This window comes from Pavona decussata, unplaced genomic scaffold (genome assembly GCF_977016875.1).
Source record: "Pavona decussata unplaced genomic scaffold, jaPavDecu1.1 SCAFFOLD_198, whole genome shotgun sequence".
NCBI lineage: Eukaryota > Metazoa > Cnidaria > Anthozoa > Scleractinia > Agariciidae > Pavona > Pavona decussata.
The window spans coordinates 879650-907553 of record NW_028145606.1 but is presented as its reverse complement, the minus strand read 5'-3'; the positions used below and the strand labels follow the sequence as shown (position 1 = coordinate 907553).

The window sequence follows — 27904 nt, the reverse complement described above, 5'->3', positions numbered from 1 at the left end:
AGATAATAACGCTTCAATTTGGAAAAGAAAAACGCCATACATTGCTTTGTATTTTACTGAATAGAATAATTGTAGCTTAATTATCTCTAAAAAACGCGTGGTTCCCTCCAATTTTCTTTTTTGATTTCAATAGCCCTTGCTTACGTCTGTTTTTCCCGCATAGTCATAAACCGCGCAAAAATACTTCGGAATTAGTAGGCACCGTCCTTACTCCAGGCTCGAAAGTTGGAATCGCCTTGTACAGCATAATAAACAGCACCACAGTAAAGTACTGCTCAGTAGCTTTCGTTTAAATGGTCACACTTTCGGAATTTTATCACCTTGAGTCGAAAATTACAGTATTGCAATACTCAAGGAAAAAACACAATCACAATAAATATTGTTTATTCAAAACTGGCTGGTCACTTACGTACAATCGGATTTAATATACAACATTTCATAAACAAAAACTGTCAAAATACACCAATTCAACTTATGCTCTTGGAAATAAAGTTGTCGTTTGTATGTTATCAAAATCAGAGACTTTCCAACTTGATTCCTGTGTGAAACACAATTGTACTTCTTTGTTGATCTTTGAGAAATCATATCCGTTGTGAAACGTTTAGTTTAGCGCGCACAGGTGCAGGGTTCGTTTCTTAAAAGTCCCGAAAACTTACGAGCCCCAAAAAGTATTTTTTAAATTCCGTTTTTATTTTTTATCGATTAGTGGTAAATGTAAGTGCATTCTTTCCAAATTAGCCTATGAACAGGCTCGCAAGTGGGGTATAGGGCGAAGACAACACGCGCTCCGCTCGCCAATTTTTCTTTTCGCCCTATACTCTACGTGGGAGCCTGTTCACAGGCTATTCCAAATGTTCTCCGTAAAACTATAAAGATTTCTAAATTTAAGTTTGAGGTTAGATTACGAAAAAATAGTCGATGTTGAGGAACGTGGAGAACAAAAGAGAGTTTTTGGTCCCAGTAAATTACCGGGAATTTTGACAGAGGGGCCCACAGGCATCCGCATCCATAGTTTTATAGCCCTGAGTTCGCCCCGTTTTAGAAGGAGCATCTTGCAATCCATGCAAAAACCACAAACCATAAGGAAAAAAGAACAAACTGACGGGCGCTTTCTATATCCTGATAAAGTCGATCCTCTCTGTCTCCTTTCGTCGATAAATAGGCTAGAGAAGGGGAGCTTACAACGGCCCAACCGTTCACTTTGGCGCGAATTTTCGACGTAACCGTGGACTAACATACTCCATCCATCCGTTCCCAGGAACGTACGTGCACTCTCGGGCTTAGGCTGAGAAGGTTACGGGACTGACTAATCACCCGCGTACGGGAGATGGCTAGGTTTTAAGAGAGGATTGATTTTATCTGCTAAGGTCAAATTAGGTATCAGCAGTCGCAAACAATTTGGCTAACGTAATTCTCTTCAAATTTGATGTTCCAATCAAGTAAAAAAACTAAATAATTTCTCCTCTAAAATTCAATAAGAATGACTATGTACAACCGATAATTTTCTTTGAAAATCTTATATCTTTGTGCATAATTTAACTCTGACTATCAAAATAAAAATTCTTTTCCAAAGCGTGGATTTCTTTGAATGAGAACCTCTGGGTAGACCACTAACTAACTAACGTTGCTAATGTTTTTTTGATTCTTAGAATCTAGAACTTGAATCTTCTCCTTGACACTAAGAGAACAGTTTTCTTTATCCCGGCAATCGATAAGTTCAACACTGCTTTTCTCGTTACGTCCATCTTGAAGGTAAATTTCAGGCGAGGAAACCTCTTCTGTTTTTCGCCCGTCCCAGGCCTCCTTTCGTTGCCACTCCTGAAGAGGGCTCCAGTCTCGGGGTAGAGACGAAGAACTCGACGACTCGCCATTACTGAACTGAATTGTATAACCGACTGCCCGACCGGAACTCGACGAAACAGTTTCCGTCAAATCCGAAAACGACCGACGACGAAACACGTATTTTTGAGATGGACGAATTGTCTTCGGCATTGACCCGCATCGTCGAATCGGGTTGTTACTATCATCGTCTTGCCGATTGTCAAAGTGCCGCACGATTTCTTCAAAGATTCGTGTTCTCTGCTTCACGTTCGCAACATCCCAACCAACGAACTTTTCATTTTCTAAGTCCAGACTCTCTTGCGCTTTCAAAAGAGCTATATTCACTGCGCTGTCACTAAGAATCTCCTCCATCCTGTCTTCAAGGAGCTTTTCTGACGAGCCAAGCTCTGTTCCCTGATCCACTCGCTCGTCTGAACACGACCGTGGAACAATAACAATTTTTGGTGGTTCTTCACTTGAACTAGGCAAGTCCTCTTTTGATGTTTGGCGCCTTACCTTCTCTCCATCCTTTGCAGATGTTGTGGTGATGCGGATGATGCCTTCCAAGTGTTGAGTGTGGTCTTTAACTCGCACCACGCTTGAAGTGTCAACGCCGACCTCACCGTGCTCTTGCTCCATTAACTGCTCTCCACTTTTATCGTCCTTTTCGGTGTCACTTTTCTCAGTTTCTCCACAACATTCATCCATTCCATCCCCAGCTCTGAGTGTCGCGCCATCGTTACAAGTTACCATCTGCTCTTCATCTTGTTTGGGTTCTGTTGCTTCCACCACTGTAGGCTTCGCTCTTTCTTCGATGCGCATTTTTTCTCGTTTCACCAAACCAGACACAGTTTCACCATCTTGACTCTCTTCTTCAGCCTCTCCTGTTGTGGGTTTGCTTGTTCGCTCGATCTGATAACGTTGCTGTTGGTCAACACTTGCAGATGAACATGCCTCTTGCCAAACTGTTGCTTCGCCTTGTTCTTTATCCTCATTCTCGGCGTCTTGATCAAATGGCTGCAATTTTCCTTCAATCAAAAGCGTATGGCGTTTTACTAAACCTCTCTGAGATGGAAGCTCTGCATCTTGTTCACTATTCTTGCCTTTTCTGTCTTCTGTCTTGTCCGTTTCGTCTCCTGTTGAAGTGCTCTTATCTCCAACACTATCACCCAGTGAAACACTCTGCATCTGTTCTGCGCCTGTTTCTTCTGAAGAAGTTACTGGACATGTTTTCTGCTTAACTAATGATTCATCTTTCACTTCATCTTGAATTGTAGCGTCTTTGTCGACGTCTTGACCAAATGGCTGCAGCCTTTCTTCAATCAGCAGTGTATGACGCTTCACCAAACCTTTCTGGAGGACGTTCTCAATGTCTTGCTCACTAGCGCTGTCTTCCCTATCCTCTGCCAATTCACACGTTTCTTTTCTCTCGATGGTATTGGTTTCTTTCTCTGTCTGTTCTACACCAGCCGTCACATTGCTTCCAGGCCATGGATCCACCGTTTCTGAATCGGAGGCAGTGCTAATTGTCTCTTCTGTTGATGGCAGTGGACAGGTTTCTTGGTGATCTTCATTGCTCTCTTTATTAGCTAAATTTTCAGCGTCTTTAATTAACACCTGTTCCGGCTGAAGCCTTCCTTCGATCAGCAGCGTATGGCGTTTCACTAAACCTCTCTCAGGGACATTTTCTGTATCTTGTTCACTCGCTCTATCTTTCCTTTCGCTCGACAAATCACACGTATCTTGTTCCGCTGATTCAGTTTCTACTTCAGCACTTAGATTTTCCGCAGCACTTGGTTGCAGCGCTTCATTTTCCCAGGTCAAACTTGTTGTTTCTCCTTTCAAAGGCAATCCTGCATCTAGCTCCTGGTCAACTATTGGTTCACCTTCTTTTTCGTCTTCACCTTCAGCTTCCTTGTCGGACTTCTGATCAAACGGCTGCAATCTGCCCTCAATCAAAAGAGTATGACGCTTAACCAACCCTTTGTGAGGAACGCTTTCTTTATCTTGTTCGCTTGTTATGTCTTCTTTGTCCTCTGACAATCCAGACAATTCAGCACTCACCTCTTGGAATCGATTCACATCTGTGTCAGTTAAGCCCTCGTTTGTACTTTCTCCTTTTGACTCAAATGTGCACTCAGCAGATTTTCCCGTTAACTGCGGGTTTTCTTGCAGCTTCTCCTCAAAAGTGTTTCCTTTAATAACCCCAGCAACAGATAATTCAGTGGTTTCCTGAGAATGTACATCTGTTTCAGAGTATTCGCTGACTAAAGCGTCCTTCATCTGCTCGCCTGCTTGTTTCACGAACGTTCGCAGCTCAAGTTCTTTCTTTGAGATTCTGCGAGTGGATACTTCTTTCCTCATGTCCTCGTTCACCTTTTGTACTAATGCGTCGACGTGCACAGTACAATCGCGATCAGTTTCCGATCCTTGCTTTGCCGCTGAATCAGAATCACATTCATCTTTCTCACGTTTCAAGCTGTTTCCATCTCCACTCCCCACTCGCTGAAGCACAGCACCTCTTTTCAAACTTTCCCGATGTTTCAGTTCATATTCCTCTTTGTGCTTCCTCACAACTCCAGGCTCGGGTTCTTCATTAAGCGTGCTCTCACTCAGCTCCTCTGCAACTGAGGATTCATCACTTTCAATTGTCTCGTGTTCCACATCCATCTCTTCTTCCAGATTTTCGCTATCTTCCAACACCTGCATAACAGAAGGCACGTTATAGACACCTTCCTCAAAGTTTTTTGATTTGCGTTTGACAAATCCACTTTCAAGTACGCCATGCAATTCGCTAGGCAGACTACCGCGATCTTTCGGCTCCATTTCTGTTTCGGCAGCACTAGTGTCTTCTTCAAGCGATTCCTTCTCTGTCAACTTTCCGTGTTGTGATTCCGCGTCAGCTTCCTTCAAACAAATATTTTCTTCTGTTGATTCAGTGATCCCCTTCTTTTTCAGCGCAAATTCTGTTAAATTCTCGTCACTGGCTGCTTTGGCTTCCATACACACACGGAGCTGTTCTACTTTCCTCGCTCCACGCACTCGTAATGAACTAGACCTTTGAAAGTTTCCGGTATTTTCGACGTTTGATTCTTGTCTCTTTTTGTTCCCACTTGGAAGAGTTGGTACGGAACTCACTCTATAGAGCCCAGCCTTTTCTATTGCTGTAATTTCTGAAACACGGGAAGAAGCATTCTCCCCGCCAAAGTCTTTATTTGAGTCAACTGTCGGATTTATCGATGTAGTAGTCGTGGTCACCGAATCGCCATCTGTATTTTCCGACAAAGTGTCATCGTCAAGAAATACCTCGTTATTATCTTCAGCAATCACCCGAGCAACTCCCGAATCTTCGCCTGTTTCCTCCGAGGTTTCTTGGCATGTTATTTCCGATTCAGGTTCAATTGGTAAATTGTCTACAGTGTCAACGCCTTCTGGTCCGGGCTGTTCGTTGGTTTTACAAGTAGTGTTTCCAGGTTTTTTCGCTTTCTTTATATCTACCACGTCAGGTAAGTCAGCTTTACCCTGTGCGAAGATTTCGCGATGTTTACTACGAAGCAGAAGGAAACAAAATATGTCAAACGTTTACCTTTACAAAACTACCTATGCAAAGAGTGTTGTTAGATTCGATGCAAGTCAGTCACCTATTTACCTCGAGTTCAGAATTCCTTCATATGTGATGAGCTGCTTCCAAAATCCTGCATTTGGCTGAACAACGCTTCTTCGAGCTTTGACGAAGTTCATGGTCTCACGTAAAGACCAGCGATACTCTTTCATGCCATAAGCAATAACCTGAATCAAAGAGAAAAAAAAAACACTTAGAAAAGCAATGCCAGTCAATTGGTCCCTCCATCTGTCCGCTAATCAGTCAACCGTCAGCCAGCCACTCGGTCAGTAAGCCCGCCTGCCAGCCCGCCAGTAGTCCATCAATTAGCCCGCCCGTCAACCAGCCATCAAGTCCGTCCGTTAGCACGCCTGTCAACCAGCCATCAGTCCGTCAGTCAGTTAGCCCACCTGCCAGCCAGTCAGTCAGTCAGTCAGTCAGTCAGTCAGTCAGTCAGTCAGTCAGTCAGTCAGTCAGTCAGTCAGTCAGTCAGTCAGTCAGTCAATCAAATAACCCACCTGCCATCCAGTCAGTTAGTTAGCCCACCGGTCAGCCAGTTAGTTTGTCAGTCAGCCCACCTATACCAGGCAGTCAGTCAGTCGGTCAGGCCACCTGCTAGCTAGCCAGTCAGTTAACTCATGTGCCAGCCAATAAGTCAGTGAACCCACCTGCCAGGCAGCCTGTCGGTCAGTCAGGTCACCCCTCCCCCCGTGGGGTATTCCCTATATGAATGAACTATACAGGAGGCCAGCCAGTCAGCCAGCCAGTTGTCAGTCAGTCAGAAAGTCTGTCACTCAAACAGTGCCACATTCAGTCAGTCTCAAAGCAAACAATGAACAATTACTGAGAAAAAGTGCTGTTTCACTTTTGTTGTACAAGTCGCTAAGGCAGCTGGTGGCAAAGTAAAATCAGACACGTTACCGTTGACGCCGATCTGCTGATTCCCATCCTACAGTGTACAAGGACTTTTGAACCAGCATTTCTAGCAAAACATAAATAAAGTCAAATAAAGGTTTAGTGATGACGCTTTGAATTACAGAGTGTAAGCTCCATAATTTGTACTGACTCTATAAACATAATTCTACTTACTTTGCTCTTTGTATAAATTTGTAAGTATTGTCCCAGTGGTGAAGTAATTCCGTTTCATCCAGGTCATAAACTCTGTGATAAAAAGTTAAGTGTCAAGTGATGAGATGTTATGTACATACAGAGGTGCTCTGTCAGAATTAAGTCATCAACACAGCCAGATGCCAATTTGGATCATTTGGATCCTAAAGCATTTACTTCTTTTAAAAAACTTATTAATAATTCATAAGCTCATTGACCCATCAAATGGTCGATAATACATCACGTGCAGTGACTTTATATCTCCTCCTTATTAGTATGTTTTTTTTTTGTCAGCTGATAAAATACTACTCATTAGTATGCTATGTATTATCAGCTGATAAAACACTCCTTATTACTATTATTACAGCGTTTTTCTCGTATGCTAATTTCCAACTTTCACGAAAGCATAATTGTTATGAACTTTATTGACACACACTTTTCCAGGAATGTTTTTGAAGCCATTCAAAAACCTCGCAGCACATGTTTTATCGGGTCTAAAACCACTCGGCTGCCCCTCATGGTTTTAAACCTGATAAAACACTCCTGCTCGTTTTTTAAACATCACCTAAACTTACATGTATCTACAAAGTGACAACTCCAATAACGACTACAAAGTTGGCAAAGGTATCAACAAGAAACCAAAGACTGCAACAGCTTAAATAACAGTGTGGATTCAAAGTAATATAACATATTATTGCAGACATCTTGATGTTCATCAGTGGTCTAGGATGTTTGATGTTTGCAAACAGACAGAGCAATCAAGAAAAAAGTGATTATAAATTTATTTAGGTCATCATACCTGATATTATGATAACAGAATGTTCCGGGGAAGAAGTTGTCAATTTCTCTTGTAATGTTTAAAATATAACCAATTCTAGAGAAAGGAAAAAGAAACCAGATCAAGCAAACCACAACAGAACAGTAATTTTAAATAAACAGACAAGCAAATAACCCACAAAAAATACCCGTTCTCCTTGAGCTCTTCCAAGTTTGAAGCATTCCACTCAGAGCCCTGTAAGAAAAACACCTTGTTCGAGATGTGTTCATCTAACAAGTTCATACACGTATAAGAAACAAGTGCGCAGGGCAGTCTATTTCAATCTTTATTATTTTCTGCCTGTTTAGCACCAAAAAACTCACTGCACTACTGTTTGGACCTGGTTCAGGTCGGCGGGCAGTTGCGTGGCCAGTGGTATTCTCTTGCAGTTTAGCCGTGCTCCTTTGAACGTGCTCGGAATTTTACTCGATACTCAGCGTTTTTCGTGGCGTGGATGGTTTATCGCGTTTTGTAGGGCTTTTCTTTCCCTCCCTTCCCTGCCAGTAGTGTTAGTTTGTTATTGTTTGGGATTGGCGCAAGGGTTGGGGGTTGGATAAGGGTTACGGTTAGTTCTATGTCTTATTTACTTATTATTTTTCCACTGAGCTTCTAGTCTCAGTGTGACGGGTGCTAGGGGTGGGGCTGGGTTGCAGGCGGGGCTCGTGGCTGGGTTGTGGGTAGGGCAGGCTTATGGGGTGTTCTACCTACCTGGGTTTGGGTTGGCGGTACCAGCCCCCTGGCTCCAGGGCACCCAACCTCCATTTGTGACAAAGGCGTTAATTATATCAACTTATTTCATTGTTGAGGGTTTAGTTATTATCTGTTTATTTACAACATGGGGGGAAGGGGGAGGGGGGTACTCACAAGGTAAACATGGTCAAATATTTTGGAAGCTGAGTCCATCTGGCCAAGAATGGTGATCATCTCTTCATCAATAAATGACCGGTATTCTTTAAGCTCCATTTGTGTATCTTGCTCCAGCATGGTTCGCACCTTTAAAAGAATGGAGACCAGTTCTGAGCAACAGTGATACAACCAAAGTGGGGTGAGGGTGGGAAGGTTTAGTTAGAACTTTGATATGTATGGAACAAGAACAATGCACTAGATTATTGTTACCTGCCGTGAAGTGATGTCTTCAAGGTCAACTTTCGCCATTACCTAGAAAGCAAAACAGAACCTCAATTGTGTCATGAATGTCCATGTTAAACATAAAAGATTGATACACAATACCATGGAGGCAGATCTGTAGCCCAAGACATTTAAAATATTGCTCACCTCTCTAAGCTTGTGTCGAATAAGCTTCATAACAAGTTCCTTCTCAGTACTGAAAAATGAATTTTAAGAATAAATTATTTTTTTAAGGACATCAGAGTAAAAATAACTATAAGTAAAGAAAAAAACCACCTTATGAAATATGGTTAAGATAATTTTAACTGCTCACTGTACCAAGTGTCAAAACCTGCTAATATTTAAGTTTCAATCAAAATAGGCCTCGCCAATTAGTTGCAACACGTTAAGTTTTGTTTTTCGTTAATTTTTTGACTTTTTTTCTTTTGTGTGTGTGTGTTACTCGTGATTTCTCTACCTCCCCTTAATTCTATTTGTTCTGTCTTTGATTGTAATAACTTAGTAATAATATTTATTTAATTTTATCCTTAAACAGTTGTAAGTCTGGCCTGCCTAGATTAGCTCTCGCCACCTGCGGGCCAGTCTCTCTTTTTTGCTAAATTTTTTGAATTTTTGAATAAACTTGAAACTTGACACTTGAACATGTACCTTGTTCCAATGGGTGATTCAGGACGTTTTGACTCAATGTCTTCCATTTGATTCCTGTGAAAGTAAAACAACTTTCAATTAGATTTTCTCCTTTCTTTTCCAAGATTGTGGATTAATGTTATTTAATATATTTAATACATGTTTACAAATAACTTGGACATAGATGAATCTGTACTTGCAATGAACTTTCTAGGACTACAGACTTCAGTGGTTTTCAAATGAGTGCTAGCTATAAGGAATCAAGTTTACTTTAGGGGTAGCTTTACTAACTCTCATGCAATTGAAAATGATCTAAGCTACTCATGTACAGGACACATTCCAAATAATTTGAAATCTAGAACTGTAAATTTTGTTGAGGGAGAGAACCTGGTAATCCACATTGGAGATAAAATTGAAGGTTTAAGAACATCTTACCATTCATTTAAACCAATTCTGTCTGAAGTTATTTTTCTGTAGTAATATTCAACCCAGGCATGGGAAGAACCATTAGGGAAATAATTGTGTCCCCTGGCAATATCACGGCACTTGTGAATCCATTGCAAAGCAGTCCTGGACAAGGAAATCAAAGTTTTAGTTCTGCTTACTCAATTGTATGTTCCTGCTAAAGGTAAATTTGGAGAAATAGGTGAAACATCAATTGGAGCCAATCCACACAATCATGACACTTGTTGTTTACGACATCAGTCTGCTTGACCATTATTACAATAATAATGACAATAATGATGATGATCATGATGATGATGATGATGATAATAATAAACTTTATTACAGTGTCAATAACCTTTAGCACTAACGTAGCTTTTGCGCAATGGTCAATAACCTTAAGTGCTGACATAGTTGATGTTGTATTAAACAAAAGCACCAACGAGCCTCTTGAAATTGCCTGATTCAATCCACTGTTTTTGACTCATATTTAACCTCTATATAAGCTGCACAGAAAGTCAGTAAAGCAGTTAATGATGGCTCTGTATTATTTGCCCAAAATACAAGATAGACAAACTCACCACATGGTTTGAACAGAGATTGGCTTGAAAATTTTTGTTTTGCCAGCTGATGACATTTTGAAGCCGCTGTTGAGATAAAGAAATACTTATAATACTATTCATTTGATGGGTTATTGAACATCAATACTTTTGGTAGAATCTGGGAATTCAGACTTTCAATTTTGGTTATACAGTCATATTAGTTCCATGCTTTCAACAAAAGTTCTTGAATACAGTTACTTATTACTGCCTTTACTACCTATATACTGTGTTTAGGCTTTGGTGGGTAAAGGTTGCTCCTTATTCTTGTCACACGAATCTGCAGGGCCCTATTTCTTGTAAAGTACCGAGTAAGATAGCCAGATTATAATTTATACCTATTGACGTTTTCTTTTCTTTTCTTCTTTTACTTTAGGAAATTTCTTTTAAAATTGTATATAGCTTTAATTCCCAAGGCCCCTATGGATACCAGCCTCGTTCCTAAATGGGCCAACCTGGTTAAAATAACAGTACTTATGTATCACCTTTCTCTTTGTCAGTATACCAGCAGTGTCACCTCCTCCTCCCTCCCCACCCCAACCCCTATCAATGTTGTTCCCCCTCCCACCCCCCATCAATGTTGTTTGATGTCTGGAATTACATTGTATCAGCCTCAACTGCTAGTGGCAATAGGCAAGAAGTACACTGTACGTTTCCTATGATTAACCAACTGAATGCAGTTGACCTGTGTATGGAAGACCTCACAGGTCCAACTGTAGCCATCTGCCAGGAACCCAGATTTTTTATGTTAAGTCCTGTGTTCGTGACAAGCTGAACTTATAATTTAACTGTGTTACATTACACTTCAGATTTACCATCGAGATCTAAGAATGTAAACTCATGAACAGAAAGTGGAAGAACTCACCCATCACCATCCAGCCTGATGCTTGTATCACTATACAAAGGGACCACAAGACCTATGGTGGCCCTGCTGAGAGAAAATCACACATACAAACCAAAGGGTCATTAGAGAAGATTATAAGATCATAAGATTATTTTTTGGCCATCATTTTGGCATCTATTTGAAGGCTTCCGTTTCACATGGCTAATCAAATCCAAGAACCATGGGAAACCGTTACGTAATTTTGCCTCCAGAGTTGTTACATTTTGATTGGGAAGTTCAACCAGAAGCAATTGAAAACTTGCCAAGTGACAATGGCACAGCCATTTATCATTAAAATGCCCTTCAAGATATTAGAAAGCAGAACACTGCTTTTTAACTCGTGAATGCGCGTAGCGCAATGAACGAGTTATAGCGATAGCTGACTGTTAACTTGGTTGGTTGGTTGGTCGGTTTTGTCGTTAACTTTCGGGCGTGCGCAGTGAATGAGTTTTAAATTCAATTAGTGGAAAAACATGGGAACATTTATTGTTCACGGCGCATAAGGAAATTTTTATTCAATATGTAGAGAATAATTTGACGATCATTTAGTGCAAAAATGGAGATTTTTCGTTCAATCTAAGCAAAGTTACAAGTTTTTTTCAGTTTTTCAGAAAGTCCGGGGTCGTAAACTCAATTAGAAATAATTGAATTAAAAAATAATTAAATTTGTCAGTTTTCACGCGAAAGCGGAACGTGCCATGTCACGCATCATTGACATCGTAAACAAAATTATGCAAATTTCTGGTGAAATGAACACTTTAAGATCTTGTCAGCTTTCATAGAGGTTTCAAAGGGAAAAAATGTTTCATTTTCGAAATTTACAACTGGTAATTTATGGGAAAGCAAAAGGACGCAGTCGATAAATAATTCTTATTTAGCAAGACCTTGTCATATTTCATTATTTTTACTTGAGGATTGCGTGGATTGAACTCCAAAGGAAAAATTTCACGCAATTATGTCAGGCATGAAATGTAATGCGATACTTTATTGAACAGATTTCCCTTTGTGAGATCGGCTTCCCCTACAGTAATTTTGTAATTTTAATTCCCAAAAAAACTTCACTTGCCCATTGGGCAAGTGATGGTCAGAATCCACTAGCCCGATCGCAAAATCCAGTAGCCCCGGACTATCGGACACGAATTTGCATGACGTAGCTGCACATGGCGTGCTTCTATGAACTTTGAATAAAAAAACACGTAATTTTTTTTTAATCGGCGCATCAGAATAATCTTATTCAATCTGTAGAGAATAGTTTGACAATCATTTTTATAGTACAAGAATGGTTACATAATCGGGCAAAGATATAATTTCTTCTAGCATTCAAGGAAGTTTCCGTAGCCGTCTAAATTTCAATTACTATGTGTCATCTGCATTCACGAGTCGGTTCACAGGAGCCTTTGATTCAATCAGCAATAAAATAGATCTGAAGCCCTGATAATCTACATATATAATAATAATTATTGCATTTCTGACTTAATGAAAACAAAACAAAAAAAAAAACTTCAAATTTACTGCAGGGATCGATTGCTATAAGTCAATGAGTACATGTGAGCTAAAATACATTTTATTTTATTAATTATTCTGTACAAAAAAACAAAAAAAGCAGTCTTACTTGTCTGCCCAGTCCACGCCCACAACAATACTCTGTTCTTCCTCATCAGGGCCAAAAGCAGACACAATTGTTAAATAGCGGATTCTGTCTGGATACTGACTTTCTAGTTTAACAACCTAAGAAAAAGAAGCAAAACGTAAAACTGTACTGTACACAGCAAATGCCTGAGCAAGCTATCCTATCAATATTTGTCACAACAAAAGCGGAAAGAAAGTCAAATTTCCAGACTCCTGAAACTTTTTGTAATCAACAAAACTACTAATAGTTCTGATCTGCTCTATAAATTGCACAATCAGAATGCCACTCCTAATAATAATTATTATTTAAAGCAACATTGGAGGAATTATCACCACTTCATCTTGCTACCTAATTGACACAAATAGACATTCCTACTAGAATATTCAAATTAGAGTAGTCGATCTAAAATTTTATTTTTCCAATCTTAGTGTTTAACTAGTCTCAGGAATACTAAACATGTTCAGCATTCTTTTGCAACCAGCCCAATATGATTATCATGAGGCTTTACTTTTGTCTCAATTTAAATACAGAGATTTCTCTTCCACAAGAACACAAGTTATAATAGGTACTTGAATACAAACATCAGCTGTGCTTTGCAAACTCTGGCAGTTAAATGCCTTCATAGACTTTTAGTGTAACTAACTTGTAGCTTAGTGCTACAACTGCAGACAAAATTAGTTGAAACACTTCGGTTAACACCCAAGATAACGAACGTGCCTTTTATATAACGCGTACTCGCCCTCTCTCCCCTTCAATGTTGTGTTCGTAGCGTGTCTTTAACTCCGGCTCGGTGAAATTCAACATTGAAGGGGAAAAGGGGAAGAAGGAAGGGAACCGTTTCAACAATTTTGTCTGAGCGTGTCTTTTTTGTAGCAAATTAAAGAAAATATGTTATCTTCAGCGTAAACGGACAGAGATGCTTGGGAGTTTTCGTTACCTTTGGTAGTTGCTAGATTTCATTTAATTTGTCTATGTGTTAGCAGTGATTAATAGAATTAGAAAGCGTTTAAAAAAAAACACACAGTTTTTTGAGGAGATTTTTGGCAAAGACATCGAGTTTCTACACAGTGAGGAAATGGCTTTTTGTCCAGTCACAGTAATATGGCTGACGGTGAAGTAGGCTTGTCAGGAGAGACGTACTCCGACTTGCCAACATTGAGGTCTAGGCAACTTCGAATGGTTTAGTTAGTAACTTATAGTCAAGAAAATCTGGAGTTGTAGCTACACAGGAAGAATTTTCCAGAGCTAACATCAAATAATTGATGTGGTGACGCGCGCGTGCGCCACGTGTGACAGTTCACCATGTCTCTTTTAGGATTTACGCCTTTTAAAAAAGAGCTCATGAGCTGTTAATGCAGATGTCAATTGTACAGTTTACTGTCTGAGTTTCAAGCAAAACTTTATAGAAATAATGTATTATTTGTGCGAATCAGCAACGGTTCACCATGGTGAACCGTTTATTAAAAAGACAATTATCCTGTTTACTTTACACGCAACGGTTCACCATGGTGAACCGTTGGTATCTGCCCAAGGAAACATTGCAGGAAACTAAATATTAGCAAAACCTGTGTGTTATCCTTTATTTGTTAGTGTACGGCTAATGGTACACAGAACGAGTTACTTTCACAGGCAAAAACAAGTTATGATGTTATGGAATTCACTTCACCATTGTACCATGGCAGCACGCATGAATAATTAATAGGTGAACTGAGTGGTGAAATTAACCACACAGTGTAATTCATCATTTGCACTACTGAAAATGAAAAGAAATAATAAGTTCTAATTGTTCATGGCAATGCATGCTGAATAATAAATAACGTTTTTATAGCTTTATTTCAACACACAAAAAACGGCAACACCGCGCAGGTTCCTGAAACGAAGCGTGACACAAACCTATGTAACAATTTCTAATCTTGGAGTAAATCTTTGCGTCAGTCAACGCTCAGACAACTGCAGACAAAATTAGTTGAAACACTTCGGTTAACACCCAAGATAACGAACGTGCCTTTTATATAACGCGTACTCGCCCTCTCTCCCCTTCAATGTTGTGTTCGTAGCGTGTCTTTAACTCCGGCTCGGTGAAATTCAACATTGAAGGGGAAAAGGGGAAGAAGGAAGGGAACCGTTTCAACAATTTTGTCTGAGCGTGTCTTTTTTGTAGCAAATTAAAGAAAATATGTTATCTTCAGCGTAAACGGACAGAGATGCTTGGGAGTTTTCGTTACCTTTGGTAGTTGCTAGATTTCATTTAATTTGTCTATGTGTTAGCAGTGATTAATAGAATTAGAAAGCGTTTAAAAAAAAACACACAGTTTTTTGAGGAGATTTTTGGCAAAGACATCGAGTTTCTACACAGTGAGGAAATGGCTTTTTGTCCAGTCACAGTAATATGGCTGACGGTGAAGTAGGCTTGTCAGGAGAGACGTACTCCGACTTGCCAACATTGAGGTCTAGGCAACTTCGAATGGTTTAGTTAGTAACTTATAGTCAAGAAAATCTGGAGTTGTAGCTACACAGGAAGAATTTTCCAGAGCTAACATCAAATAATTGATGTGGTGACGCGCGCGTGCGCCACGTGTGACGGTTCACCATGTCTCTTTTAGGATTTACGCCTTTTAAAAAAGAGCTCATGAGCTGTTAATGCAGATGTCAATTGTACAGTTTACTGTCTGAGTTTCAAGCAAAACTTTATAGAAATAATGTATTATTTGTGCGAATCAGCAACGGTTCACCATGGTGAACCGTTTATTAAAAAGACAATTATCCTGTTTACTTTACACGCAACGGTTCACCATGATGACCCGTTGGTATCTGCCCAAGGAAACATTGCAGGAAACTAAATATTAGCAAAACCTGTGTGTTATCCTTTATTTGTTAGTGTACGGCTAATGGTACACAGAACGAGTTACTTTCACAGGCAAAAACAAGTTATGATGTTATGGAATTCACTTCACCATTGTACCATGGCAGCACGCATGAATAATTAATAGGTGAACTGAGTGGTGAAATTAACCACACAGTGTAATTCATCATTTGCACTACTGAAAATGAAAAGAAATAATAAGTTCTAATTGTTCATGGCAATGCATGCTGAATAATAAATAACGTTTTTATAGCTTTATTTCAACACACAAAAAACGGCAACACCGCGCAGGTTCCTGAAACGAAGCGTGACACAAACCTATGTAACAATTTCTAATCTTGGAGTAAATCTTTGCGTCAGTCAACGCTCAGACAACTGCAGACAAAATTAGTTGAAACACTTCGGTTAACACCCAAGATAACGAACGTGCCTTTTATATAACGCGTACTCGCCCTCTCTCCCCTTCAATGTTGTGTTCGTAGCGTGTCTTTAACTCCGGCTCGGTGAAATTCAACATTGAAGGGGAAAAGGGGAAGAAGGAAGGGAACCGTTTCAACAATTTTGTCTGAGCGTGTAGTTATAAGTAAGAGCCTTACAAGTCTAAGGACATCCTCATCCCGCAACAAGTTGACCATGGCCTGCAAATGCAACTGCATCTCCCCTGAAATGAAGTATAGGTAAAACATGGATTGTTATCATGAAGCAGTGTTCTGTCAACATTCATAGCTTAAACCTCAGCAGAGAGCAAGGATGGTGCAGTGGACAGTGGACAGGGATGAAGCAGGGGGCAGGGATGGTGCAGGGGGTAGGGATGGAGCAGGGGGCAGGGATGATGTCGGGGGTAGAGATGAAGCAGGGGAGGGGGGTGGAGTGAAGGGCAGCAGGGAGCAGGGATGGAGCAGAGGGCAGGGATGGTGCAGCAGCTAGAAATGAAACAGAGAGATGGAGTAGAGGGCAGCAGGGAGCAGTGATAGAGCAGGGGGATAAGATAGTAGAGCGTTGAGAGCACCAGCTTCCCACCAATGTGGCCTGGTTCACTTCATGGACTTGGTGTCATAGGTGAGTTAAGTTTGTTGTTAGTTGTTATCCTTGCTCTGGGAGGTTTTTATCCGGGCACTTACTACAGTTAGTAAGAGATATGAAGGGTACAATAATTATAATAATTTAGGCTTAACCTTAAAAAGGATTTTTTTAATAACAACTCTTACATGGTTACATAATTAAGCCATATATAATATTATTATTGCATTCTGTAAATTAATTACTCGGGATGAAATTTCCAAAAAATAAATAAATAAATAAATAAATAAATAATATATTATATTATATAATTATAATAACATAAGTATAATTATTACATTTGAGCTGACAGACAGTGTATGAGTGCAGTTCATCACTGAGTAAAACACCTTAAGCAAATTATCATTTTTTTTCAATAACAATATTAATATTTTATAAATAATTATTTTTGTTAACTCATAACCTAGTTACCTCCATGTTTCGTGGCTTGTCGGGCAAAGTCCCCATCAGGCAAAGCATATGCCGCTCCTTTGGATGCAAAAAAGCCTTCAAAACTTGACCTGAAATAGCCAATGAGCATTTAAATCAGAACAAATAATCAACAAGCCATATCCACAGAGAGAAATGAACATAACAATAAGAGAGCTTAATCTACATGTTCTTGAAAGTAACACAAGTTAGTAAACTTACCAACTTACTAAGTCTAATTAGCTGATAAGATTAACATGTGCATGATGGTATCTTTTAGATGTCCGACATCTTACATCCTATCTTCACTGGTAGTTAATACACGTATATCCATGGTCCTAACAGTGTTATAATTAAGCCTTTTAAGGCTTTAATTATTGAGGTCTCAAATTTAGCTTATAATTTTGTAAATGTATACTAAAAACTTGGTTACGTTATATTGTATATTACTCACAAATTTGAGCAGTAAAACCCAAGTAATTATTATTGCCTATATACAGTACACTCGATTGCAAAAACGTTGACACCTAAAAAGCATAAACCGTGAACGATGAGACCCAATGGCTTTATGGGTATAAGTGTACTAAGTTTATTTGCATAATATTCTATTCTTGTGCGACGGTTGATAACCAAAATTAGTTGCACGTGGTGATTGATGGAAAATGTCCAAGCTTTCCTTAAAGTGTCAAGTTGGCCAACAAGGGCCAATTTTTAAACACTATCCACAAATCCGTTAGGTCTCATCGTTCATGGTTTATGCTTTTTAGGTGTCAACGTTTTTGCAATCGAGTGTATAAACAACAGAACAGTGCTGTCAATAAGTTTTTAAGTAGACGTCCCCACAGGGAAAGTAGGCGGCAGCCTACCTTTCGAGTGCCGAAGGAGCGAGCTTCAAAGGGGGGTGTGGGGGCATGCCCCCCCAGCGAGCCGTCTAGATGTTTTAGCATACCTCTGTGATCAATCTATGAAGCAAAAAAATCTTTTTATTTGATAAATTTGTGCAATGATGCATGCTAAATCGCGCGCGCTCTGACAAACTGCCGTCTATCGATCGATAGACGGCACCTGTGCAGCCAATCAGATTGCGCGTTACGCGATAGTCGGTCACCGAGGTATGCTAAAAGAGTATAGACCATAGAAAACTGCCGTCGATTTTTTTTTTGACAATAACATGGAAAAAGTACTCGCGGAATTGGCTATTTTTTTCGTTGAGAAAGCGCGCGCGTTACATCTGACATCATTTTTATTGTCGGTACTCTTATAGACAATAGCCACGAGCCAATCAGCGCGCGGAAATTTGGACGGTTATTGTAAAAATGTCTTTAGTTCATGTTTTGGCACATGCGAAACCCTGGGATCTAGTCCTGTGAAAATGTCCCAGGCGTTCCACGACCGTTCGATCACCTCGATCTGCTTCAACTTTTTATACTTCCACCAAAAGGTTAGCACGTTAAAACTCCTGAAATGTGCCTTTACTTAGACTCAGACGTTTGAGCCGGATGTTTGACAATTATTTTTGTTGGATCTTTTCTTGCTGGATCCTGTTCTTTGAAAATGTCGCAGGCGTTCCACGACCCCTTCGATCAATTTCCATTGCGGGTGGCAAAGGTAAACATTTTTAATAACTCCTGAAATGCGCCCATTTCGACTCAGATGTTTGAGGCGGATGTCTCACAATTATTTTTGTTGGATCTTTTCCTTATTTTAAGTTTCTTACCAAAATTAACAGTAAAGTGAGACGAAAGTAGCCAGCCGAAGATTGGCCAGTAGCCGGCTGTTTTGGCCGGCTACCGGCCCTTATTGACAGCACTGCAGAATAAACCAATTGAACTTGAAGCAAGTATGGCTAACTGCTGAGAACCAAAGAAAATCTGTGCAAGCAAGTCTTGATAACTAGCAGATTTAATTTCTAATTTCGCTTAAAAGGTGACATTGAACAGTAGAGAGCAGTAAAGCAAATTATATGAAAGCAAAGTTTTGTTGCTTGTATAAAACCACTCTATTGTTCTGACCATTAAAATGGTACAAAAAAGTTGCCATGAAATAACATTAGTCAGCAAGATGAAAAACCAGTTCAACACCCGAAGGATGCACACAGAAAATATTCCTGAACTTTATTAGATGTTAATATATATATATAATTATATCTAATTATGGCTTAATTACGCAGACAGAAAAAAAAACAAAAGAAGTTGCCACAAAACTATTATTGTAGGGAGCACATTCGGCTCAATTTTGATTGATTGGAAGCAGACTAATTTGCATTTTACAACTACAGTCAACTCTCTTGTAAGCGACCACCCTTGGGGCACGAAAAAGTGGTCGCTTACAGGAAAGATCAACAAAATAAGCCTCACACTGGATTGATTAATTAATTACATGAAAATATTACCTTAGCAGCTACAATTAGCCAAAAAGAAACTAATTTATTTGATTTTTTCACATCTATTCATTCTTCTGACGAAACTTTGTGTAACAGATCACTGTACCAATTCCCGTTTACCTACAGATCTAATTATAGCCATCTTCTCTGTCTGTAAAGTGTTATTATCTGTCAGCAGTTCAGGGTAGCGTGATTTTAAATTGAACTTTTGTTACTTCTGAGTGATGATTTACTAACGATCAGACGTGATTATGTAGGGTGGTCGCTTACAGGAAACAGAAAACAAAAGGAGATGTGAAATTTCTGGCCTAAAAAGTGGTCGCGGTCCCTTAGGAAATTTGAGTGGTGGTCGCTTACGAGAGAGCTCTTGAAACAGTATTTAACTGAAATCAAAACGGTTATTTACGAAGTGGTCGCTTACGGGAGGTGGTCGCTTACGAGAAGTGGTTGTTATGAGAGAGTTGACTGTATTCCAGTAACTTGGGTTGCAATATTATTGTTTGGACTGTTACAAGGACATACATTTCACTTTGCAGTGTGTCATGCAAATTTACTATCTGAAAATGCCACAGCAACACAATTCAAACAAAACACTGCAATTTATGCCTCTTTATGGTTTGAAAATACGTGAGAGTCTATATCAACCACTTCATTATCAAACTACAGTAATCTACTGATACATAATGCATATTACAGATTTGCGTCTGAGATAACAAATTCTATGGTAATTACACATAATCCACGTTTACACCAATACCAGTTTAACCAGTTTTGTACACTAATTTAAGGACTTCCTCCAAAAATATGTTCATTCTGTCCTAATTTGCAGAACTGCTTAAATATCCAAAAAATTATTCCCAACCAATAAATCAAGTGTCACAAAACAGAGCACGATATAAGCTTTATACATAAGGAATTTATCAAAAGAATGTAATTCCTAGCAAGTCAACAATCTTATTAAACTGATGTCATTACCACAGATGACTGAATACCAAATAAACTAAGACAGATTTGAAATGATGCCTTTGGAATTAAATGCAGTACAATATATTCTGGTATAAAAGCAACAACTTGAATGATAAATGTAAATAAACTTAAATTTAAGTCTTAAATTACTTTTAATTTTTAACCGCCTTGACGAAGTATTAACAATGTCGTGGGCGTGAACATAAAAGATTATCGTAAATATGATTTTACGAAATAAATCCCAGTAAAGAAATATCAAATCAAAATGGAACGCTAAATTACAGGCAAAGTAGGGAAAAAACTTGATCAACCCGTCAAAAATTTTAATCACAATTTGCAATTAATCGCAAACTTTTAATTTGAGGTAAGCTTATGGAATTTTTCCATTGTAATTAAATTGCACGAGATTACTTTAGTGTAAAACAGGCAATGACGGGCTACAAGATAGCAAAGGAAAGAACTTCCTCATAGCTGAACTATTGAACCTTTATCTTATAAGACTTATTTTTAGCTTTTATAACCAGAAGTACGGAATCTTCAGCTACAAGCATTGTTGCTAACACAACGTGTTTTGACACGATTATGAAGAAACACACAAAACCAAGAAAATACAACTTACGCTCGAGATCTATTCAATGAGCTATCTTCCTGATCTTCATCGACCTCCTACAAGTACACCAATTAATTGAAACAAAAAGATAGCCACTGATCGATCGTGAGCAGAAATTGATCAAACAGCAACGTGAAAACAGACATCGAAGGTGGACTAGCAAATTATTTACCGAATCGCCCAAACTGGTGCTGTCAGATGCCGACGACGGAGAGCGTAACACAGTCACCAAAGACATACTGGACTACGGATCACACCGCTAAAGACGCTAAACACCATATCCACACATAACAAATGGACAAAATCCCGGCTTGGGTTTCTTTCGACAAAAATAAAGACAAGCAGCTATTGCGCATGAGCGATTCTCCGCCTCGTTTCCGCTGAAAATTTTGCCTTATCGAGTCCCTGCCTTTTCGCAACTTTTGCGCAATTAGTATCGCCTTACCAGTATAGAAAATCTTTCAGCGCCTCAGAGAACATAGGTAGGTACTTCATGATCCCATTCGTGTTATTGTGTAGAGAATTTACCGGCGAGATGTACCTTGAACCGGCGACCTGCGCGACTGTTGGAATCGCCGGAAGTCGCGGTGATTAAATCTATTCTTGGCATATTCTTGTCAAGAGGCATCATTCATGCGTTACATTCAACAGGAAACCAAAAGTGTTCTGACCAAAATGGGTGACGAAAATTCCAAAAATGACAGTTTAAAAGCCGGAGAAATCAAATCCATGAGCATTACTCTGGCATTCAATTCTGTTGCTTATCGTTGCTAAATGTTTGCATCTGCGAAATGTCAAAATTCGACTTACAGTGTTGGCACGTGACAGTAGTGTTTTCAATTGACGGAACGTTCGAACAAGATCAGACGCAATAAGGGTGACGTACATGAAATACGGTCTCAAATATCATGTAAGTGAAAAGGTAACGCAATTGGATCAGAGATCTTTACTATATACTGTAAGAGACTATACCACCAGAGAGTACGCGAAAGACTCTGGAAAGGGGGCGTATTGGGCGCGGTCACACAATTTCGGGAGCGTTTGTCACGTACAAAACGAGAAAACCAAAAAAGCAGAATGGTTTGGAATGCTGAAAAAAAAAAACAATAATTGGTTTCAATAATTGTTGTTTTTTAAACTGGTTTTTGATTGGTTTATATGACGGGGTGTACTTGACTTCGATCGGGCGAGTGTAAAAATGCTAATAGTCCATCAAACTCTGTTTTGACTTGGCCTAGCGATTGTATTGAAATAAGGCTTATTTGATTAAAGCACAGAAAACCGCATTGCTTGTCATCCATGTTAAATCCGATGAAACGTAAGGAAGGAGTTTTAAGAGTTTTTTTTTTTTGTAAAAGTATGAAAATCCAAACAAAAATGTGTTCGTTCAGTCACGATCCAATGAATTTACAGGAAACGCGCTTTCCTGTCGCCCACTTCCCTCTCGAAGTCTTACGATTTTTTTAGTGTAATTTTCCTGTCGTCAGTTAAGTTAACCACGTCTGTCATATTTGCTTTACCGGATTGAAATGAAATTATTTGAATTCCGCTAATTCATGGCATTCCCGTCTACTAAGTGAGCCAACATGCGCGCGATTGACCTTCTTAAACGTCTTAAACTGCCAAAATCTACCGAAAAACTGATTGACAACCGTGGAAGAAGCTGTACAACCAGTCCATTTGATAAGCAAAAATTCTTAGACTGCAAAACAGTCGCGAGGGAACACACAAATTTCAAATTACCCAAGGCCAATGAACTCACGTTCCGTGAAGCCATTTCGCTTTTGTGTCCAAAATGACAATTCTCAATTCTAGACGATGTCTTGGTCTGAGTTATAGGACATTACTGTGTCTAATTGTTTCAGAACCCTCCCATCCTTTTCTACATTTTTTTGGTAAATTTTCTTTGTTTTACTCCGACCGTCCGACCCAAACCGCATTGATATAGGTTAACCGTCTGTGGTTAATTCCCATCAAGCGAGTTTAGCATACAGCCCAAATATAATATAAGATGATTGCGTTTAATTCTTTGGATGAAATCCAGAAGTGAGTACTTAGCCTCAGTAAAAAACAAAAAACAAAACAAGACTCAAAACAAGAACAAAAAGACAACAACAACAATAAGGAAACGAAGTTTGCGGTGTAGGCTACAACGACGGAAATCGGACAAAACAGACGAGGGAATGGCCTAACATTCATTGTCAGGTATTTTCTTACAAGCTGCATCTGAGAACATCAAAATGATGGATTTGGAAAAAACCGCGAAGTATGTACAGAACAATTATGATAGAACAGGGGGATGGGCAGGGCCAGGGATTGGTTCGAGTTGACGCCATATACGTGGGCTGAGTTTGTTGTCAGTTCTTAACCCTGGAACTCCCGAAAATGTTCCCAAGCCCAAAAAATATTTTTCAAATCCGTTTCCTTTTGACTGGTAGAAGTTTTTCGCACAAATTAGCCCAATGCGTTTCAAAGTTCGGCAACGTTTTAGCTTTCAAAATTATAAAAAGCTTATTCCTGGCAATGGACATTGTACCCGGAAAATAGTTTTGGGAAACCAAAATGCTTTCGAGACGTATAAGAAACGCAAGCCTGCTACGAGCACCCCCCTTCCCCCCGAGGATTTTTCTTCGGGTTCTCCGGTTTTTTTCGCACTCTACAAAAACCAACCGGCTGTAGTTACGTGGGTAAACAAATTTCATTTACATTTTTGATTAAAACTAAAACAATTGTTAACTTCATTTTGTTGTCATAAATTTGCGCCCTACATTTAGAAACCGTGAGCACAGTAAACTGCTCAAAAGGCTGAAAGTCAACAAACCTCGATTTTCTCAGAATGAAATTAAACTTTGTTTAAATAAAACGTAGACTGCTTGCTAACTTATTTCGTTCGTTACATTTGCGTGACAAATTGCACCAGCTAACTTTTTTTCAAAAAAAAAAAAAAAAAAAAAAAACGCTTATACAATAGGTTACCGGGGAATTTTTACTGTATAAAGAAAAAAGACATTTTGTCATAAGAATAAACAATAAAGAAGAGTGAAGGAGACATTTACTGACAAATGTAAACACTACTCGCGTGTGACCAAGGTCATCTATTCCTACTGTAAGAGCTATTCCGGGTGCTTTGATAGTGGCCTGTCAAATCGATGCGGAAAAACTTTGAAAATCGTTCTTTCTAATTGGTGCACAGCTTGCTAACCGACTCAAAACAATTTAGCCATGTCAAGGTAGTAGATATATAATTCAATTTTGAGTATTAAACGTTTTTGTTGCTGAATTATCTTCACAGAGCTGTTGTCATTTCCGCTCAAAACATGCGTGCAGTATTTCAAAGCGACAGCTCGCGCGCGACAACACACGAAGGGAGCATGCAAATAAATGAGCTAATAAAATCTGTACTATGTGTATTTCTATGCGATTTGCGTACACAACAAAGCAACATCCTTGTCATAACTAACCATTGTTGTTTTGTTAAAGCGATCATTGATGACCTTTTCGACACTCAATTGCACATTTCTTTGACCCTTCCTTTTTATGGTAAAGCAGCATCACCGTGCAGTAAGGAAAATTACGTTCTGTTGCGAGGAAATTTTATTGAGCACACGTTTAATACGTTTGTTTTCGATCTGATCTTGTTCTTGTTATGCTAATTCAGCTATAAATCTCAGCTTTCGAATTAAATCCTTGTGGGCCATAAACAAAACCGAAACACAGGAAATGATCACAAAGTCCCACACATTTATAGTCAGGTGTCTCAATACCCGCTAAGGAAATAAACAAGTTTTGGCTTGTTACACACGCTGTTTTGCTCCAATTTTTCTTCGCATGCAATATAATCTTTCCAACTCTTGCCTCATCTGGTCTTTAGCGTTCTTTCACAAAGCCAGAGTAAAAATCAAGCATTTCTTTTGTACTCAAGTTATCCCAGTAATCATCGATCGCTGACTATGATACTGACGGAGAGCCAGGTTGGATGTTTAGGCGTTTGATTGTTTCCTCTGTAACATTTTTGTCACTCTGTATACGGTAAAGCTGACATTTTACCGAGGAATGCTAGCTACAGCTTTAGCGCATCAAACATAGCGAGCTTATCACATATCGACATGGTATTTCTAAAGGCTTGATGTTGTACTCTTACCCACCTTTTGGTAAACAGTTGAAAATTCTTGGCTTTCTTTACGGCGCGGCGAAACACTTGCAGGATTCCACGATTGCCGGACGACATGATGAGGTGGGTCTTGAGATCGCTGTATTCTCACATTCTACCTTGCTTGAGTGAACGCCGTAATAATATTTTGAAATTCTATTCCCACTTGTCACATTATTAATTCAGTTATAAATTATGCCGTCACGATCTCCGTACGAATCCAACATGACGACAGAAAAAAGATCGAAGAGGGCCTTCCTATCGTAAAATCTGCCCCCAAACATGAAACTTTTTCGGTTCAACGATTTTCACTAATGCCAATGCCACGATCCAATGATTCGCTAAGTTAATTATATTGTTCTAATAGGAAGTCCTGATTTGCTAATCCAGAGTGCTTAACCGGACCACGGCCGTGTCAATATTTTGCCAACACCGGTAATTTATGCGCATATTTAGAAAATGTAGCTGTGTCTGTCAATCATACGAGAATCATGTGCCGGTCGAGTCGCAGGGTTCGAACCTTCTTGTGGTCAAAACGGTAGAGTTACAAAGATAATTAAGCACAACCTGTATTGTTTCAAAAGATTAACTTGGATTTTTAATAAAACGTCGTTAAAACTTCATCTACGAATTCCTCTCGACCTCAATTTCTGTTTCATGTCAATCTCTCCCTTTTTTCGAATTTTCCAGACGAAACTGCAACCAAGAGTACTCGACTGTAAAAAAGAAATAAATTGTTTTTTTTCCTAAATACAATCCTATTTTTTTTTTGAAAAGGCGAACAAGTGCAGGTGCATAAACAAATATGACGTCGACTAAAAATAAACAACCTGACGCTGCAACGCCCCTTTTGTCGAATTTGTAGGTAACGCGTTTTCAGTGCCATATATCGAGAGTTTTAAGTTAAAGACTTTTGAAAAATTTTCCTCAATTCATAAATTTATCAATCTATTAGAAAATCCGCAGAAACACGGTGTTCAGATCGCAATTCAAGTTTGGGGTAACACCCATTCCATTGTTATATCCAAGTTCTGTGTGATGCCCTCCCTTGCCACCCGTAGAGACTATTACTAAAAAAAAAATAGTGATGCTTTGAAGCCGATCGAATCATCGATGTCTTCTTTCATTAAAATTACGATAGATATCCAATATCTATATGGTCTTGAAATTTTGACCACTGTAAGTCTTATAAAGAAACTGCCAAAGTTTTACCGTCGTACGACAAATTGAAGAAGAAAGGCCGTGCCTTTCGAAATATTGGAAAATATACTTCCCTGACCGTGAAATCAGCCTTGCTCTTTTTTTAGATTATTTGCTTGACAAATTGTAGACAGGACCGATACCTGCATGCAGCAACCGGAAGAAGGCTTACGGAGTAAAAAGAAATTGTTCTCGTCTTAGCCTGTTGCCCTATTATGACAAACACCCACCCCGTAGAACGACGTAAATCAATTTTTTTTGGGTGGTTATTCGCCAGGAGTCCACGTATCTATCGGCAACATGCAGTTCCTTTCAGTATGTGACATGATTTACATTGTAATGCGTGACATTCGGCTCAAGGATTCTCAAAACGTGACTCGCGAGGCGCGTGGTAAACGACACCTCGCACGGTTTTTATTTGGAGAAAAGGCAGGAGGTTCTCTATTGCAAAGTGGAACGGATAAAGAAAAACTTTATAAGCTTAAAAGGGGTGATATGTTAATATATTAATCATCTGCGACCACTTATTTTACACGGTGTGCTTAGACTAACCTCTTCGTTCTTTTCGTTTCTTCAAATTCCCACTTTGAACCCTTCTTGTCGACCCAGAGCATACAGCATTTCATTTCTAAGAACATCACCGTGCTAAAAACTGACGAAAATCCCCAGATCTTGTGTGTTCATTCCCGCCGATACGCAACAGCTATTTCCTTAGCTCCTCCGTCGGTTCTGTACGTTAGAAGATCGAAAACGCTGTTACTATATAAACAAGGGAACGATAACATTACAGGTGATTTTTTTTAGCGTCAAATAGTTTTGCATTTTGCAGAATGAAATAACAATACAGGCCCAAAAGGGAATTGTTTGTCAGATTAGGTTAGCGCCAGTGTTGCGTCTAAGAGGTTTTTTTAAAATAACCGTGATGTAAACTAAAAGCGTTCTTTCGTTGTCACTAATTAATTATCCGTGATCTCTTAACTTGTCTTCGAAATAAAATTCGTATTAAAAACACGAAAAGCGAGTGTTACTTCCTCCATTCTTCTTGCGCTCTTTCGAAGCGACTTGTAAATATTTTTTGCTCGGAGCTCAATTTTCACTTCCGCGTTTTCAAGAGCGCCTTTCTTATGCCGGGCAGGCCAGAGTATTTCCTTATACACTCTCAAGTACTCTGTCAAAACGATCCTTGTGAAATTGGAGAACTTCAAACCATGGCTGATGGCAAACCCTTTAATTTCAAATCTTGATTGAAGAGAAACGCTCGAAACTTAAATTCTACTTTCCCTTTGGCGATGCAGAAATCATTTCATAATTAATTCCACTTAAAAACGCAGAGTCATATTTAGTTGCAGTTCACTATGACAACGCTGGCCGAGTCCACCTGCAACCAGTTGGCACGGATTCACGACACGGAAGATGAATACGTCCTATATACATAACGACCTACCCACTCTGCGACGAGCATGTCAAACACCCGCGATGTCATAAATCCAATTACAACAAAGATATGGAACTTGTGCACAGCAGAAGGAAAAGAAAGTCAACTGCACGATGAAACTTCGTGGCCACAAGTGGATCGCCTCTTCCTTG

The 27904-nt window shown here is 39.3% G+C and overlaps 1 protein-coding gene across 5 annotated transcripts; it reads right to left on the bottom strand.

The window, feature by feature from the left end:
- Nucleotides 1-367: 367 nt before the first annotated feature.
- On the bottom strand, nucleotides 368-27101 carry LOC146461462 (uncharacterized). Of its 5 annotated transcripts, none has more exons than XM_085086870.1 (18): nucleotides 21140-21329; nucleotides 20977-21023; nucleotides 17012-17100; nucleotides 16117-16181; nucleotides 12640-12755; nucleotides 11010-11072; nucleotides 10127-10192; nucleotides 9537-9671; nucleotides 9123-9176; nucleotides 8622-8670; nucleotides 8463-8504; nucleotides 8211-8339; nucleotides 7495-7541; nucleotides 7329-7403; nucleotides 6512-6583; nucleotides 6344-6404; nucleotides 5471-5610; nucleotides 368-5368 (listed from the first exon to the last, which is right to left on the bottom strand). In XM_085086870.1, exons 1-18 carry the CDS (start codon nucleotides 21203-21205, stop codon nucleotides 1615-1617), a joined length of 5070 nt encoding a protein of 1689 aa, XP_084942996.1. In that variant the 5' UTR covers nucleotides 21206-21329; the 3' UTR covers nucleotides 368-1614. The 5 variants fall into 5 exon arrangements, with proteins under 5 accessions (XP_084942996.1, XP_084942995.1, XP_084942997.1 ...); XM_085086869.1 differs by having other exon boundaries at nucleotides 11010-11075; nucleotides 21140-21328; XM_085086871.1 differs by lacking the exons at nucleotides 20977-21023; nucleotides 21140-21329 and adding an exon at nucleotides 26870-27101 and having other exon boundaries at nucleotides 11010-11075.
- Nucleotides 27102-27904: the final 803 nt, after the last annotated feature.

What these genes read in the sequence shown, in the direction of transcription:
- LOC146461462 (XM_085086869.1), bottom strand. Translation starts at nt 21,205, where the DNA reads ATGTCTTTGGTGACTGTGTTACGCTCTCCGTCGTCGGCATCTGACAGC. An exon ending in GCACCAGTTTGGGCGATTCG is followed by an intron (nt 21,024 to 21,139) that starts GTAAATAATTTG and finishes GTGTACTTGTAG; the next exon opens with GAGGTCGATGAAGATCAGGA. An exon ending in GAATCACCCATTGGAACAAG is followed by an intron (nt 8,671 to 9,122) that starts GTACATGTTCAA and finishes TTCATTTTTCAG; the next exon opens with TACTGAGAAGGAACTTGTTA.